This window comes from Bactrocera tryoni, chromosome 1, assembly GCF_016617805.1.
Source record: "Bactrocera tryoni isolate S06 chromosome 1, CSIRO_BtryS06_freeze2, whole genome shotgun sequence".
Taxonomy (NCBI): Eukaryota; Metazoa; Arthropoda; class Insecta; order Diptera; family Tephritidae; genus Bactrocera; species Bactrocera tryoni.
The window spans coordinates 82,366,413-82,385,554 of NC_052499.1; the positions used below are offsets into that span (position 1 = coordinate 82,366,413).

The window sequence follows — 19,142 nt, forward strand, 5'->3', positions numbered from 1 at the left end:
ACAAATTTTGTCATTAACAAACTAATAATTTATCAAAATATAAAATATTCATAAAAAGAAAGCACATTCAATACCTCCATGAATATAACAGTAATTTGGACACTTGAAAACATCAAAATTTATTATTATGTCCAGGACAAGAGACATTTTTTTGTAGAGCTGTGATATTTTTTGCCAATATTTATGTAGGCTAGATGACTTCTGCCAAATACCAATCTATTTATGGTTCTATTCATATTGATTAAAAGTTTCATCATCAAATATTAATTTATTGTTATAGCAATTAATCAAAGCGTTAATTTAATCGCTTACAAACCTGTTAGAAAAAAAATTCCTAGAAAATGTTCTCATATCTACTTCTTAAGAAGTTTTTACATTCACTTAAAGTACATATATAAACAAGTACTAGTATTTGTAGCTTTTGTGTTCTCGGTTAAGGTTACATATGTAAAGAAGCAGCGCCTACAAGCAATCTTAAAGAAAAGAAAAACCCCAGCGAAAGCAAAAACTTGCACACGACCAACAGATGCCACAAAAAAACTGCGTGCTGTTCAAAGGAAGAATCTCGCTTGCTGCTCCTAGAATTACACGAATTTCTTGCAAACTCTGAACCGAAAAACAATTAGCATGAAAATTTATCATCCATGTGGGCAAAATGATTTATGAGAGTAGGTAAGCAGCGGCCAAAGCGCGTCCACCCCGTACCACGTGGCGCCCGCCAGCCCGACGAACGCATCGGATGCCGCGACAACGCCCCGAACGCAACTAAGCTATTTCTTCCGTTTCACGCAATTCTCTCGCGCTTCCGCCCGCACTCGCTTATGGCCATTATCGAGCCAGTAGCTGCGTTTAATATTTCCGTTGTCGCTTGTTGCTTCATTCATTTGGTGGCTGTTGCTGTTACCTACTATTTATGTTGTTGTTGTTGTTGGTCGGTCAGTGGTGCGCTTGACCTGCATTCCAAATGCTTAAATGTTTGGTTGTATTATTGTTGTTGTTGGCATAGGCATGCTGAAAGTATTCCAACCGACGGCGAGTAATACAATTGAAGGTGTTTGCTCTCAACAACCACAGGCTCCTGCACACACATAGCTACAGATATGCTCTGTCAACGCCCTGCTAGAAGACATACGAACAGAAGAAGCTTGCGTTGTTGGTTCGGTCAATTTTTCGAAAATTAATTGCTGCACTAATTGTTTTCCAATAATCGGTTCTTTTGGCTCATCATTACTAAATTCATTTGTGAAATATGGTTTTTGCAAATAGTCTTTGAAATTAATTTTACTTAAAAACCATTGTTGGTTTTCGAAAGCGTTGCAGAAATGTTGAAAAATCTTTAACTCATAATGGTCGGAGGTCAGCTGCATAAGCACTTTTTAGGAAAATGTAGGATGGGAAATAACTAACTCCAAATTTGTGAAACAACAACAGCCTGTATTGTGCAACTTTCTCTTGTTCCACTCGCTACTCTGTTGTTTCATTCCATAATATACACGCATCGTGTTTTAGCTAGGCATACACCCATTGAACCATAAAAAGCTTCGGAAAAAGCTTTAAGCTTCATTATAGCGAGCAGTCAACTGCCATAGAGAATGTAGATTCATAACGGAGAATGCATATCAAAGATGGTTTCAACGGTGATAATGATTTTGATGTGAGAAATGAAGAACGCGGAAGACCACCAAAGATGTTTGAAGACGCTGAACTGCGAGAAATATTGGATTAAGATGACATTTTGAGTTAAAAGTAAATTGCAGCCATGTTAAGTGTTCCACAGCAAACAATTTCAGACCATACGAAGCTCGAGGAAGGGATCCAAAATTGCAAAAAATGGCTGTCATATGAATTGAATGAAAGACAAATGGAAACCCGAAAAAATACTTGTGAAATTTTGCTTCAAAGACACAAAAGAAAATCAGTTTTGCAACGAATTTTCACTGGCGATGAAAAATTAATTTATTTTAAGAATCCTAAACGGAGAACATCACGGGTTAATCCGAACAAACATCGACTGCAAAAACAGATCGATGAGGTAAGAAGGCAATGCTCTGTGTTTGGTGGAATCAGATATATGAGATATATCATGAGCTTTTAAAACCTGTTGAAACTGTTAATACTAATCGCTATAGATAACAAATGATCAATTTAAACCATGCATTGATCGAAAAACGACCAGAATGTGTCAGAAGACACGGCAAAGTAATTTTGTTACACTACAATGCACCTGCACGAAGCAAAATCGGTTCAGGATATAATCAAAGTACTTGGCTGAGAGCTGCTACTCCACCCGTCGTATTCACCGGTTACCATTTGTTTTCATCGATTGGACACGCATTGGCTGAGCAGCATTTCAATCCTCATAGACGAACATTTCTATTGGCATGGTATCCACAAATTGCAATAAAAGTGGTCAAAATTTGTAAAAGCGATGGTCAAAACTTTGAATAATTTTTTTTTTTACTTAACCTTTCAAAATTAGTATCTCATTTTCACAAAAAATGTTTGTCTTTACTATTCTTACCTTATCTTGGATGAATATTTATACCCTGAAGCGGTTATGCTACCAAGTTGTATTAGTAGGTTGGATCATTCATCAGAACCGTCGATATTGGACCACTTTAGCATAAAAAAATAAAAAATTATATGAAAACCATGCTTTGTTATGAAAAAATTTTTTTCAAGCTGGACGAAATTTGACATACATAGATTACATTTGAGTTGGCAACGCTCACATCTACGAACATATTATTTAAATTGAAACACTATATCGTATAGCTGCCTGAGTCATCAAAATAAGGTAAAAGATCTTCATAAAATATATTTTTTCTTTACTAAGTAACCATAGTTCGTGTTGACATCAAAAAGCGTGCTTAAAAGAACTTTGTTAGTTCTCCGTTCGATGCTAACCGTTGGCCGTTAACTACGGTATCAGATTTAGTTCCTATAAGAAATGCATCTGTGTGTTATAAAGGTCGGCCCTCATAAAACATTCAAACTTTTAAATAGCAATATTTGACACTTCTGAGACCTCTTTTTATATCTATTTTAATATATCAAAAATGTATTGAATTTTTAAATTGTTAAGTATCCTTTTATGGCATTTATTAGTTGTAAGTACTCTTCATTTAAGCTCGCGAGTGCCTAAAGGAGCTTAGAAAAAGTTTCTCATACCTGAAAATTGGAATGTGTTTCATATGTATTGCATTGACCTTAGAATGATGTTGGATTAGAGATTGCCACTGTTTCGACTGCTTACTTGATTGGAACGGATTGAACCGAAAACATTTCAAGGCATAATACTTTCATTTATGGAAACTAAGGTCTGAAGTTTCACTCAAAACACCAGCTGGTCCCGGAAAGAATTTGGAATTATGAGCAAATAATAGTAAGACTTTGTTCATAATTTATTCTTCAAAATCTATGTCACCCTTGGTCCCAATACACTTGTGCAAACGTTTCTACCAATTCTGGAAACATTTGTTAAAGCCAATTTCGGAAATATGCTTTTTCCTTTAATTCAGTTTTTATGTCTTCAATTGACTCAAAACGATTTCCCCGGAACGGTCGTTTGAGTTTGCTTAACAGCCAGAAGTCACACGGAGCTAAACCAGCTGTATATGGTGGTTGCGGCACGATATTGGTGGAAAATTGGGCGAAAAGCTCATTAAGAATCAATGTAGTATGCGATGGTGCATTATCGCAGTGCAAAAACCAAGAGTTGTCTGCCCATTATTCCAGCCTCTTGTTCCGAATAATTTCACGCAAACGTAGTGTAACCTCAAAGAGTATTCCTTGTTGACAGTTGGCCTGTCGGAAGGAATTCGGAGTGCACCACACCTTGATAATCGAAGAAAACTCTCAACATGTCTTTGATTATTGACCTGCTTTGACGTGGTTTTACGGCTTCGGTTCACCTCTGCTTCGATATTCGGCCGATTGATCATCTGTTTCTGGGTCGTAAGCATAGATCCAAGACTCATTGCCAGTAATAATACGTTTCATGACATCCTGGTAGTCAGAAAACATTGTGTCAAGGACGTTAACGCGACACTGTTTTTTTTTAATTTAGTGATTTTGGAATCAATCGTGCTTTCACTTTTCTAAGGACCAAATGATCTTTCAAAATGGTTTTCACTGATCCTTTCGACTTCAAGAAGACAGGCGTCTACTAAACGCTAGCGATTATTTTCATTGTTTATCAACCTAGAAAACAAAATATTTCGACGAATGTGTTTTCGCCCGAAATTTAAATTTAAAAGTCTTACTATTTTTTGCACACAGTATGTACAACAAGATTGCGATAGACAGCAGATATTCTAAAGTAGTGGAAACCATTTGCAATGAGTATACCATAATTAATAGAACTTTTTATTTATTTACAAAACCTAGTAAATATGTATTTAGAATTCGAAAAAAAAACAAACTAAACATACTAAACTACGAGTACGCTTGCTACATATTATGTATAGGTGTGCATATGTATGTGTGTGTGTGTGTGGGTGTTTGTGGCTCGGTGAAATCAATTGAAATAAATATTACGTATGTATTGGTATGCTTGCAAATAAATATATGTTTGTATTTTTTAACTAAAATAGTATCTACAACATCAAAGGATTATATTGATTATTATTATTGTTATTATATTATATTATATTTAGGTATGTGTTTGTATATTAATATATATATATGTATGTATGTATGTACTTATGCTGTAAATATTATTTTATGCCTGTTTTAGCTTATTTAATTCTATACAATTAATTCTTGCACATTTCATCTCATATACATACAAGTAATACACCATTCTCTATTTATATATGTATATATATAAATTATATATATATGATACTTTCTTTATTTTTATTTTATTTCTTTTTTTATTTACTTTTATAAACATTTATCTTCATTTTATATACTTTGCATATACATTTGTTGCTATTTTTCTTGCTTTTAATATTATTTCTCAATTTGCATATGTGTGTGCATGTGCAATTGGTTTATTGTTTGTATGTATGTATGTATGTATATGCTTCCGTCCACAAACTTTAACAATTAACATCGACTGCTATTCACCACTCATTGCATAACATTTGACATACAGAATCTCAATGAGTGTGTTCACCTGCGACACACCTACAAGAATACGTTGCTTATTGTTTTTTTTTTTTTTGTTTTGTTTTTTATTTAGAACTGCATAAACGCGAAGAAATACGAATTTCTAAAAAAAAATTGTTTTTGGCCCCCGAAAGAAATCAAATGTTGCTGGAAAATATTCTAACGGAAAATCTAGCCCTGGCAGTTTCAGAAAAAAATAATCTAAACAAATATGCAAACGCCTAGGCAAACATTATTTATAAATTTTATTTAGCTTTTTCTAATATTTTTTTTTTTTAATTTTTTTGTTGTTGTTGGTTTTTTTGCACTTTGTACCGTGAGCATCACATTTTGCCCCACTGTGCTGAAGACATTCATTACACTTTGCATGTTGCAACAAGCTAAGAGCTAAACTCTACATAAAATTCAACTAAATATACATACGCTCCTCCACTCGTTTCACATTTTACATGTACATGTACATATGTATGTATATGTAGATTATATAATTTTTAAATACAGTGCTTGGTCACTAAATGAGTGTTTTCTCTTTTATACGCATTATTTATAGTTTTTTATACATATATATATGTACGTATATTATATATATAAGTATATGTTTAGATATAGAATGTTTATATGTTTACAGTTGGAGTTCATATACATATATATAAATATAAAGAAACAGTTGGAAAAGAAATTTCAGCCATAAAATTAAAACTTAATTTGTATATATGTAAATATGTATGTATATAGTTACAGCTAGGAGATCCTAAATGGCCTCAAGTTAAAGTATTAAAGTTTAATTAATTTGTTAATACAGTTGTATATATTTAGGCGTTTAGATAGTTGCGTTTATATGTATGTATAGTTATATTACATTTGTTTATTTATTTATATTTTTTGTTTTTAGAAATTTGTTTTTAAAAATATGTTTTAGGCATTTTATTAAAAATCAAATTTTTCGGTGTGGTTCTTAGTATACATACAAATACATATATGTGTTGGTGAGTGAATTTTGTTTACACTTTTTATTTATATTAAATTAACAATATAATTAGTTAACTTTCATACATATGTATATATACTCTGCGTGGAAGAACACATATACATATATGCAGTTATGTGTATTATGTTTGCTGAATATACTGTTAGTAAGGTTAAGATGAAGAAGTGTGCTAAAACGACATTTACTGCGCTTTTTTGGTCATTTTTAAAAAGTTAAAAAATATTAAAAAGGGTGCCATTTTATAGACACCAGGGTCTATATGTGTAAGCAAGTGAAATGAGTTTCATTATGTTAAAAAAATAATAAAAGGAACAAAAAGAAAATTTACAAAAATTAATTATTTTAAAAATCAATTTTATTTTTTTTTATTCATTTTAAATTAAATTTTAAAGTATTTTTTTAAATAAATATTACAGCATTTTTTAAAAACAAAAATCATATATTTTTATTTTTTTCATTTCAATTTCAAAGATTTCTTTTTAATGAAATTAAAAAAAAATAAATTTGAAGTAAACAAATTAAAAAATATGTTTACCATTTAAGTTATACATTATTTAAAAAACATATATTTTTAATTAATTAAAAAATTGTTTGTTAATTAAATTAAGAAACGATCAAATTTTTTTAATTTAGTTAACAAATAATTTTTAAATTAACTAAACATTTTTTTATCTTTTATTGAAATGGCAAAACATGTATTTTTAATTTTATTAGATTTTCAGTAACCCGCGTATTATATTATATTGTATGTGTCTTAAAAAATATATATGTTTTATTCCTTTAGATTTTAACATTTATATTTTTTAATTAATCGGAAAATAGAAGAAATGAAAATTTTAATTATACAAAACACAAAAACTATTATTTTTATATTATATTTTATATTTTAAAGTTTTTTTTTTTTTTTTTTGCCATTTAATTACAAAAACATTATTAAAATTTCTAACAAAAAAGTTAAAAGTATCGATATTTTTATTATTATAAATATGAATATAATAGAAAAATAAAACCGTTGTAATTATTAAAAAAATTAATTTTTATTATTATAATTTTTTATTTTTTTATATTCAAAATAATATTTATTTTTTTTTAATAATTAAAATTTTTAATAATTATAATAATTATTATTTATAATGAAATTTTTTTTATCTCCTTTTATTAGCATATATGTATATACATATGTATATGTATATACCATATAATAACCAAGAATATAGATATTTTTAATTTCTTTTAAATTTTAACAATACTGTTTTCGTAGTTAATTGATACAAAAAAAAACAAAAATAAAAGCTGTAAAATATAAAATTTAATGTAAATAAAATTAAAATATAAAATGTAATAACTTTTTTTGTATTTAATTTTTTTTGTCATATTGTTTATTATATAAATCTTAAAAAATATATACATATATTTTTATTTCATACACTTTTTAATAATTAATTTTTTATTAAATGAAGCGACAAACAGTAAAAAAAAGTTTCATAATACAGAATGTAATATATTTAATTCAAAAATTTTTTTATAAACGATTTTAGTTTTCTGTTTTCATAATTACAACTTTTTAATGCGGGTTATACATATATGAATATTAAAAAAATATGTATATTTCAATTTCATATATGTATCTTTTATTTATTTTTTTATTAAATTAAACCACAAAGAGAAAAACTAAATATTTCAAAGTAGAAAATAAAAAAAAATATTTTTTATAATTCAAATTTTTTTTTGTTATAATTGTCATATATGTATGTATATTAAAAAATTATGTATTATATACATATGTACATATATATTTGTATGTATGCATATATTTTTCGAATTCTTTTTAAATTACGTTTTTATGTAAAATAAACGCCCAAAAATAAAGAAAAATGCTTAAAACAAGAAAAAATAAAAATAATTTTAAAAAATTAAAAATTATGAAGATTGATATAATAAATATATAAATTTAATTATTTATTAATACTCATTAATAATCAATAATTATAAAATAAAATATATTTTTTTAATATTTTTTCTATAAAAATAAATATAAAAATAATATAATAATTAAATAAATAAATGTTTTTTATAATTACAATAAATTTGTATGTATGTATTTTTCATTTAAATATAATGTCTCTAAGCTTCATGTGCGTTGTAAGTGTAAGACAATTATTCACAGAAGTGTTTTGCAATTGTAGACAAATTTATTTTATTGAAAGAAAATTTTAAACATATTATGTTAGCGCTAAAAGTATGTATGTAAGTATGTAGGTATGTATTTACAATCACATTTTCGAAGATAAAACAGCTTAGGCATTTACTATGAAACGGAGAAATTGTCTATATATATTTATACAATTTTTTTAATTTAGGAAGAAATAAAAAATGGTTTGAACTTTTTAGTACAAATTTAAAAAAATACCGAAAATGTAAAAAAAAATTTTGAAGTGCGAAATTTCCCAAACAGATTGCTCGCGCTCAGTTTTCCTGCAGCAAGTTGCTCACTCGAATCCTTCACGCCAGTTGTTGTTGCTCAGATTTGTTGTTTGCAATGCTTTGTTAAAGCATTGTATGTTGTTTTTGTTTCTTTATGTGTTTGACAACTGAAAAATTGTATTTGCTTTTCTATTGAAACTCTGGTTTGCGGCCTTGCCACCTGCATTAACTTTGGGTTCTTCTTGTAACCACACATTTCTCATTTTGTTTATTCTGCTGTATTTCGGCCCTGATCCTCCTCCTCTCGCATATGGAATTTTGCTTTAGTAAATTCTGGTGAATTTTTCGCTTTTCGGTGGTTGATCTGTCTACTTCATCTTGCGGTCTTCGTGCGCCTTTTTCACGATGGCCAGCTTGGAGTGCGGCGAAGCGGGTGAGAGTGTGCGATAGGGCGCCTCCTTGGTGCCGTGCAGCACAAGCGACCATTCGATGAGCCAGCCTGAGCGTGGTTGCGGTGAATTGAAACGTGCCTATACATGCAAACACACATACAAATGTTTAAATAAATTTAAAAAGAAAATGAAGAGAGAACGTCGTTGCGTACCTCCAATTTCCACGTGCCGTGTGGGTACTCGCCCCATGAGTGTGTGGTCATGAACGGCCATTTTGTGAAGCCATCACGATGATCATCGTCATTGGCGCGACGCGACAATATCATTGATCTACAATGAAAGTATAATAATAAAAAATAATTTAACAATGAAAACTTAGTAAATATGGTATTCTTTAAACAAAGTCAGTCGCTAGTTTTAAACGCTCACCTAGTACCCATCGGCGAAGTGAGGAATAGCTCTAAGTCTCCTCGTCTCGTGGCATTGGCCGAGATCACCGCCTGCACATGCTCCAGATAGTTCACTTCGGTGTCAGTGCCTTTGCAAGAATCCGTTTTTATTTCCAGAAACATTGAGCGTCCGGTATAAATTGGACTAAAATATAAATATATATTGAATAAAAGTATATATATAATATACATAGGTATTTCATCCCACTTTTACACCGTTTCTACTCACTTTGGTTCCACAATTTCCCCAGCTTCACAGTGATACCGCGCCGGCACTGACCGCCATTGCTTGGACAAGGTCACCATAGCGCCAGCGTCCAAAACTCCAAAGCCGAAAAGGTGATTGAACTCCAGACCCACTCCATTCATTGTCCAGTGGAAGCGATTCTTAGCGTCGAATAGTGAATTACGCTTGGAAGTCAGCACAGTCAAATGCTGTATGTCGCGCCATGTGAGCGATGGACTGCAAATAAAAATGAATTGCGGAGTATTAGTGATTAAATCTTTTCGATTAAATTTGGGATCTGCAATGGATTCTTTAAATAGGGGATCAGCTGTGGTTTTTTAACCGAACTAATCCGTCAGGACCGAGAAGGACGTCTCCGAACCGTTCGATACCAAACGAGGTTTCAGACGACTCCGTTTCATGCGATTTCTTCAATCTACTGCTGGAGATAATAAATCAAGCTGCAGACCTTAATAGAGAAGGTACAATCATGTATAAGAGTATACAGCCACTGGCGCACGCCGATGATATTAATATTAATAGCCTCAACATCCGCGCTGAAGCGAAACAAATGGGTCTGCTAGTGAACGAAGGTAAGACGAAATATCTACTGTCATCAAACAAACAATCGTCGTCCCGAGTGCGACCTGCCACCTCACTGTTGACAGACATAACTTCGAAGTTGTAGATAACTTCGTCTATCTTGGAACCAGCATTAACAGCAACAACAATGCCAGTCTTGAAATATAACGCAGGATAATTCTTGCCAACAGGTGCTACTCCGAACTGAGTAGGCAATTAGGAAGTAAAGTTCTCTCTCGACGAACAAAGACCAAACTCTATAAGTCACTCATTATTCCCGTCCTTCTATATGGTGAAAAGGCATGGACGATGACAACATCTGATGAGTCGAATTTACAAGTTTTCGAGAAAAAGATTCTGCGGAAAATTTATGGTCCTTTGCACGTTGGCTACGGCGAATATCGCATTCGATGGAACTGTACAACATATAACACGAGATTCACATAATTCAGCGGGTTAAGAGACATCGGTTACGCCGGCTAGGACATGTCGTCCGAACAAATGAAAACACTCCAACTCTGACAGTATACGGAGTACCGTCAAACAATATGCCTTAATATACTTTTCCACTAATTCGGTGCGGCCGCCCGTTCATGAGACGTTTTCCGAATTTAAAGTAATATTTACAGCAATTTAGCAGAGCTCTTTACTAAATGCATACTTAGTAAAATTACCACTTGATTCAGCCTCTACTTACTTTGCCTCGAGTGCCAGCGCAAACACGCCGGCTGCCTCCGGTGCCGCCGCACTCGTGCCGGAATGTGTGGTTGTGCATTTGCCGTACAAATCCGTGGTGGCCACGCCAGTGTTGGGATCCTTGGCACCGTTACTAAATGTGCTGGCCAACGTTGAACTACAACTCTCATCGTAATGCGCATTCTGTCCATCGTTAATGGCGCTGTTAATGGAAATTGTCCACATAGACGCCGCATAGCCATCGCAATTGCAGTCGTCCTCCTCGCCGCCGTCGCCCGATGCCCACACGTAAATGTTGCCCAAACCATTGCGACCCTGCGGGAGAACAACGAATATTACATGTTAACGAAGTTAGGCGGATGCCATATGCTCACAGCACAAGCCCATGTACTCACATACGTACATACAAACATATGTGCGGACGTTAAAAGCCACTTGTATAAACATAACAACACATATGTATGTACATACATAAGCACTTACACCAACATATGTATATATATGTCGAGTAATATTCGGGATGTTGGTGATTGTAACAAGTTTCACTTAATTCCCCGTATGTTTGTATGTATGTATGGGCATGTGCCAGTACAGAAATTGATTTAGCTCGCCTGAGTATGCACATACATAGGTATGCCTTTATAGCCCGCCTCCACTCATTAATTCACTTACCTCGTTCACGCCTTGTACTATAGCACGCATGGTGGCGTTGCGCGGTCCGTCCACGGTTTTGCCATCGTCGGTGGGTCCCCAGGATGCGCTGTAAATATGTATTTTATGCGGTTCATGACCCATCGAATTGGCCTCGATTAAGTCGGTCATGTACGGCTGATCCAGCATGCGTATGCCTACGGAATGTAAAAGTGAAATTGAGTCAAGGATATGCGTGGCAACAGTGGCAACATATGGTTAACGGTTGCAAAAACCGCATACGCAAATGTTATGTATATAGGTATATACATACGTATATGTAGATATGTGAATCAATTAGTGCTTTTAGGAAGCTAAAAGCTGTGACAATATTTGCGCTGGATTTTACATTTTAGTTGCCGAACATTTTGCCATAATCAGATTTAAACTAAAATGCTTTCAGAATGAAAATAAGCTTCAAACCCCCTTGTGGTCGTCAAAACGCAACATTTCTACATTGCCAGGGAATGTTTTTCAAATTCAAAGTAGTTAGATGTTTCTACTTTCCTCCCAAAAATTTTACTAATGGCAATTGGAAAAGTTTTATTTTGAAATACCGAACTGAAACCCTTTTTCTTTCCATGAAGCTGCTCATTCGTCAGAACCGCCGATATAGGACCAAAAGAGCTGCCATTCAAACTGAACAATCGGAATAATTCTTTGTTTTCACGTTTTGGAGAGTCCTGACAGAAATTTTCAAGATCTTTTTTTCACTTTAAAAGACTTTTGGAGCGGTGTAATTATTTTTCCCAAAAGCCTCTCTTTAATTTGGGGAGTATTGCGCATTAAAGACTCTAATCAAGCCAAATGCACCCACTTAAACATCGGTGGGATTCCGAAATTTCATCGATATTTTGCAATAGGAAATAGTGTTATTAACCATTTATCGACATCAGTTAACCAACAAGAACGATTTGAAGCCGAGATGAAGGAGCAGATCCACAGCACACCCAGAGGCTGTTGACAGACTTATGAGTCACTGCAGGCGACATCAGCTGCCCTTGATTCTGGGATGTAATGTGAACGCCGATCACACGGAATTGAGCAGTACGGACTGCAACACAACACGAGGTGAGTCCCTTTTAGAGTATATACATATATATCAGCAACTTAGCTATCGAAAATGTGGGTTGTGAACCCACTTTCGTCAGTATAAGTAGGAGGGAAGTGCTCGACATCACTTTGGGTAACGACCATATGAATAGAATAATGTCACAAAGGAGAGTGTCAGCAGAGCCCTCTTTGTCAGATCATAGCATCTTAAAGTTCGCGCTAGAAATAGAAGTTTAGCAACTCCCTTCCAAACATAATCCCCGGAACTCAAACTGGAATACCTTCTGGGATACGCTAAGTATGAATGTGAGCGGAGAGGGGCAAATAGGCAGAATTGTTACGGGTCCAGGACTGGAACGCCGACTGTCTGCGCTAAACCAGTTCATCAAAGGCGCTTAGCATTGCAGATGCCCCTAAAGGCGATCACCAACAGGCGCAACTGTAAAGCGAACTCTCAAAACTTAGGAAAAAGGTACGGAGGTGCTTCAATAAGGTGAAACATACTTGGATGTGGGAGGAATATAAATAAAGTCTAACGTCATATAACAAGGAGATTAGCTCTGCAAAACAGGCAAACTTTAGGAGATTCTGTTAAATAGCCACCTCTACACCAGAAGCGGCTATGCTGCACAAGTCTCTGACCAGAGGCAAGTCTGACGCAGTATTAGCGACTCAAAGATGCGACGGGACGTATACGACCAACGCGGGAGAAAGAGCGACGTCACTTCTACGGGCGCACTTTCCGGAATCAATTCATGAAGACCAGTATCTAGGCGAACACAAGCCATCTCGCTTAGATTGGGTAGTCGCAAGGCAATTGTTTACTGCGCACTCAATCAAGTGAGCTATGGCTTCATTCAAGAAAGTCTCCGCGGGTGGCTTTCGTGAACGACCTACTAGTTTTTCTAGTTCGAGGATACTCTCTGCAACTTAATACAAAGAGGTTTAAGCCTGGCAAAAGGATGGTGGTCTCGTTCACGTGGCGTAGGTTTCTGCCCTGCCACAGGAACCTTACATTTGGGGGCAGAAAGGTAGATTTGAGCAGCATGCTGACCTGACCTTGGTTCAGGCGACTAAAGCCCTAATGGTGTGCTATTTATTTTCACATATTTTCTTTATGAATAATTTATTCATATATACAGAATACCTCAATTTATTTCAATTCCACACATTTTTATCGGATTGAAATTCAGAACAATTTTGTTATTTCGATTTTGAAAACACAAAATGTTAGTATACCCACACATGCATGCCTACTATGGCATACATATATTATGGTGGATCAAAAAAACCTACATTTTTGCGCTTGGTACATTGAGAGACATGTTCTCTCAACTCTAGGAAAATTTGCCTTAAAATAGACAAACTTCAACCGATATTGTAATAGACCTTTTTTGAAGAGCATTCAATTTCTACAAAATCTATGAAGTTCAAGCTCACACTTGAAGAGATTTTCTCAAAGGTGCCTAGAAATTAACTTTCAGAGTACCAAGCAAAAAAAAAAATGTTTCTTTTACCTACCCTAATACATACATAATAAAATCCATGTAATAATCTTTACGACATACAATCTACGAAGGGAATAAACGATTTCGCAACACATTACCCATTTTCCTTAAGGCCAAAACACACACACACAAGTACTTATATGTAAGCGTGACCCAAAGATGAAACTTACCTGCAATTTTACTGTCATAAGCCACGCCAACGCCGCATATACCGTTATCTCTGGCAGCAGCCACTTCGCCAGCGCAACGAGTGCCATGACTACAAGCGAAAAGGGGAGAAGACGAAATTAAACGAATGGCATAATACCCGAATAGTGGTTGACGAAGGGGGAGGAAATAAACGCCAAGGGCGCATCTTAAAAGTATGAATATTTTACAGGTGGACACTCATTGGAGTGTCATAATAGTGACATAAAATGTGTGTCAGCAGTATTTATGTCTGTTGAACGCCTTTGCGCACTCTTTCATATTACAATATGCCATAGTAATAATATGTGTATATATGTACATGTTTATTTGTGTTTATTTGTGTACATAAAAGCTCGTAGAAGGCTTACGAAGAGATTAGCTCACCTATTGAACCAGTCATCGGTGTAACGCGGATAAGGGAAGGGATCATTGCTGCTGAAGTCGTAGCTAGCCTCGGCATTCTGAAAGGCAATAGCATAAAAAATGTTTGAAATAAAGCTTTAAATATTTTATATGCTTATAAATACAATGTAATTTTTAAACCAAAAATGCTACGCAGCATAATGTAACACAACAGAAGAATAGAAAGCCTTTTCTGATTATACTTTTATTATCGGTTTTCTTTTTCGGCCTGAAAAAAATTATAGGGAAGCCGAATTTAAATTCTAATTAAAAAAGTTTAAAGCTTTTAAGATTCTCTTTAATTGGAAAAATCTCCTTTCTTCTTTGTAAACACGTAAACTGTAGGCCTTCTATTTACGCGAAGGTACTCAAAAATGTATGTGGTTGACTGAATTTGCATTTTCCAAGCTACCTTTTTGTGGCTAAACCGCTTTAAATACCGCTAATTTGCTGATTATTTTAATCTCACAAAATGCTTAAGCTGATAGGCTACTGAAACTAAAGGGTTGACTTTCTCACTTTGCCAACTGTTAGAATATTTTAAAAAGTTACGAATACAAATGGTTAAAATTTGGAGTACAATTCAGACGAGTGTGTGTGTTGAAAAATACAAAGAAATAATATTATAACCAGTTATGAAATTTGGTTGATAAAAAATTAATTATAATGGTATAATGTTTTGAAGCGAACTTTCTTAAGACTGGGTGCTAGTGGCGATCGCGGAACAAACGAAATTCAGTAGGATAACAAAGTATACATATACTTGTATATAACGGAATGATCCAAGTAGAGGTACTTTTTTGAATAACCTTTTCTTGACAGATCACGCCTGAGTCCATGTTTCGTAGCTTTTATTCAGTATTGTTTGGCATTTCATCATGGAAAGACTGATGTCTTAACAACGTTTACAAATCGTTCAATTTCATTACGAAAATTTAATTTAATTTCATCATAATCGTCCTACTAAACGTATTATTCGCAACACCGTCACCCATCTTGAGACCCAGCATTCCTTATGGGATAATATTCGACCGAATAGACCACGTCTAGCACGCTGTGAAGAAAATATAGCAACCGAAGCTGAGATTGTACACGAAGACCAAGGAGAGTCGATTCGGCGCCGTTCGCAGCAACTCGAACCGACGTATGGAACGACTTTGCGCATTTCACGTCGATATCTTAAATTGGAAGTGTACAAAATACAGCTTGTGCAAGAAATGAAGCCGCTCGACCTTTCCAAGCGACATCTCTTCAATCTTTGGGCTTTTGAAAAGTTCCAAGAAGATCCGACGCTTTCGAACTAAATTTTGTTCAGCGATGAGCACCATTTCATGGCTTAATGGGTATGTAAACAAGCAAAATTGTCGCATTTGGGACAAAGACGCACGTGAAGAGATTCAAGAGTTGTCACTTCATCCAGAAAAAACAACGGTTTAATGTGGTTTGTGAGCCAGTGGAATCATCGGTCCATATTTCTTCAAAAATAATATCCGTTATTGCGTTACGATAACCGACTATTTTATGTCTGAAATTGAAGCTCGTGACCTCGGCGACTTTTTTTGGTTTCAACAACACAGCGCTACTTCACACACTTCTCATCAATCAATGGTTTTATTGAGAGAACACTTTGGAGGGCTAATAATTTCACGTTTTGGGCCGGTGGCCAATCGACCAAGGTCATGTGATTTCACACTGTCAGACTTTTTCCTGTAAGAAAATGAAAGTCTAAAGTCTATACGGACAATTCCGCTTCGATACAGGTCTTGGAAAGTCGAATTGCTCTAACGAGTCAACAAAAATTGGACGTACCCGGACAATATTTGAAAAACATAATCTTTAAAAAATAAATGTCAAAGAATGTTCATTCGATGATAATAAACATTTCCCATTAAATTTGAAGTCTCTGTATTTTTTTTTTTTAAGTAGGGATCCTCGAAATGGATCACCTTTGTGCATTACTGCATTTTTCGAGTGGCAGCACTTGCTCAAGCATCTGGTATCACATACATGCTTACTATAGACGACGCAGACTTGTTCTATGACCATAACCCAACCTCTCGCAATGGCGCTAGTGCGAATATTTCGCGAATAGTTGCGTGCAAATAATTAATGTGAAAAATGAACCATAAACATGAAGAAATGTGCACTTTGCCTCCGCAACACTCACGAAATGGCCTCACGTGTCACATAGCAGTAGACTGCCATTTGCCCGCATTTTAATGCCGACAACAACAAACACTATAAAGAGGCAGTCGTGAAGGTTGCCCTAAAAGGCGAAACGTTAAACATTCAAAACTGTAACGAGCTCTTAAGTAAACACAGTCAAAAGTGCATTGTCACAACAATTATAAAGGCAGCTACTTGATGTGCGTGACTCGTATAAATTCGTACCCTGACAAGTGTAGAGAGTAGGTAGGTATATAATATTTTTAGGTATGTAAAGTGGGTACGTGTGAGTGACTTTGAGCATGAAATGTGCAAAAAGAACCGAAATAAAAGTTAAAAATAATGAATGGCAAAGGGGTTCCGTCGGTCCAGCGAGCTAATGGCCGGCTTTTCGTTAAAAATAAACATTTCGCATAATATTGAGGGTTCGCTGTGTCTAAACAGGACAATGAACAAACTTTGTTTACGCTCTAAAAGTGACGAATAGTGCTATTATGTAGGTATTGCTAAGTTTTCATGATTTATCTCCACTCTAGCTCACCAATTTAGTACAGCATAACTTTACAAAAACAAATCATTTGTAACCTAGAAATAGTATATAGTACTATTATACTTACATAGTTGAACTTCAAGTCAGGATGCATGTAGTCCACACCTACAAGAAAACAAATAAACAAGAAGTTAAAGGACCGTTTAGTTCGTTTCGTTCTTTACACTCACCGTCGTCCATTATTGCGGTCGTAACATTTTTGCCAGTTATACCTTGATCCCAAGCGGCCTGCACATTGAGATCCAAACGCATTTTGCCACCATTTTGACCCGTGTTCTTCAGATACCATTGCAAGGGGAAATACGGATCACTTGGTTCAAGTCCAATCGGTTTTGCGCCAAAAGTGGACTCAAATGGGAGACCATGAATAGCGGGAATCGCCGGCCGCAGACCACGTTTGACGCGCTTGAATCCCGGCTGTTGAACTGCCGTGTGAACCTGTAAGTAAATTCGTATATTAGTATAGTATTCTAGAAGAAAAAGTCGAAACCATATATGCTGACTTTTAAGCTTACTGTTGATTAATACATATATACCATTTCTTTAATATTAGATTGAGAGACTCAGCAGAGGTAGGCAAGCTCTATAGGGTCGAAGCCGTCTACTGTCAATGGGATTTGATATAACGAGTTTTACAATAGGGACGCTATAAAAGTAGACAGATAGGGACAACAAACGACGCCATAGTTTTTCCTGCTCTTTGGGCATTTCTCTTCAGAAAAGTTTGCCATTTTGTCATGGAAAGATATACGATCCAACAACGAGTCGAAATTATTAAAATTCACTACCGAAATTCGTAGTCAAAGGCCTCAACTTTAAGAGCGCTGCGTTCAACTTAAGGCCGTCATAATCGTCCTGTTAGATCAACAATTGAGCGTCTGTTGGAAAAATTTAAATCCACAGGCACAGTACAAAATGTTCCCGTGCCAGTAAGACAAAGAAGTGCCCGTAGTGTCTAGAATGTTGCTGCCGCTAGCGCACCAATTGAGGAAGACCCAAATCAGTCTCTCACACGTCGTTCTCAAGCGTTGGGCATCTCTGTGACGTCATATTTGCGAAAAGATCTTCGCCTACATTTTTACAAGATCAAATTGACGCAAAAACTGAAGCCGCTGAACCACCAGAATCATCGTATGTTCGTGAATTTGGCTGAGCAAGAACTTGAAAATGATCCAGACTTTCATCGAAAATTCAAACTCGCTGAATGGCTTCGTCAATAAGCAAAATATGCGACATTGGTCAGGCAACAACCCACACGTACTCCATGAGTCATCATTGTTTCGCGATTATGATTTACGGTTTGGTGCGGTTTATGGCCCAGTCAATTGGCCGCCTCGATCATGCGATTTGACGCCGTTAGACTATTTTCTATAGGGCTACGTCAAGCCTATGATCTATGCCAACAAGCCAGCGCCGATTGAAGAACTTCGTACGAATATCTTGCCGGTGGTGGCCATTGCAAACGAAATCGAGATCCATACATATTGTCATCGAATGTACTTTCATAGGAAAAAAGAATTTCATTGATATCATAAGCTACTCTTTGTTAGTACATCACATCATTTTTCTCTTTCTTCAATCTTCAACTTCTCTGAGCATCTCAATGTCCATATCAAATTTGTAGATAGTGCTCTATCTACCATTCCTAATGCCTTCCACATCCTTAGAATAAAATATTTTAAATTACATTAACTTCCAATAGCGTTTTCAAA

At 35.0% G+C, this 19,142-nt stretch overlaps 1 protein-coding gene across 1 annotated transcript in view; it reads right to left on the bottom strand.

Annotated features, from left to right (window-relative positions):
* Positions 1 to 8,178: 8,178 nt before the first annotated feature.
* Positions 8,179 to 19,142, bottom strand: part of LOC120782612 (neuroendocrine convertase 2) — a 64,513-nt gene continuing 53,549 nt past the window's right edge. Inside the window, exons 3-12 of the mRNA XM_040114979.1 lie at positions 17,601 to 17,868; positions 17,498 to 17,535; positions 14,697 to 14,773; positions 14,294 to 14,382; positions 11,545 to 11,720; positions 10,874 to 11,187; positions 9,598 to 9,831; positions 9,349 to 9,513; positions 9,132 to 9,249; positions 8,179 to 9,057 (exon numbers count right to left, since the gene is read on the bottom strand). Of these exons, the coding sequence (XP_039970913.1) occupies positions 8,896 to 9,057; positions 9,132 to 9,249; positions 9,349 to 9,513; positions 9,598 to 9,831; positions 10,874 to 11,187; positions 11,545 to 11,720; positions 14,294 to 14,382; positions 14,697 to 14,773; positions 17,498 to 17,535; positions 17,601 to 17,868 (1,641 nt within the window). The 3' untranslated portion in view covers positions 8,179 to 8,895. The remainder of the gene's footprint in view (positions 9,058 to 9,131; positions 9,250 to 9,348; positions 9,514 to 9,597; positions 9,832 to 10,873; positions 11,188 to 11,544; positions 11,721 to 14,293; positions 14,383 to 14,696; positions 14,774 to 17,497; positions 17,536 to 17,600; positions 17,869 to 19,142) is intronic.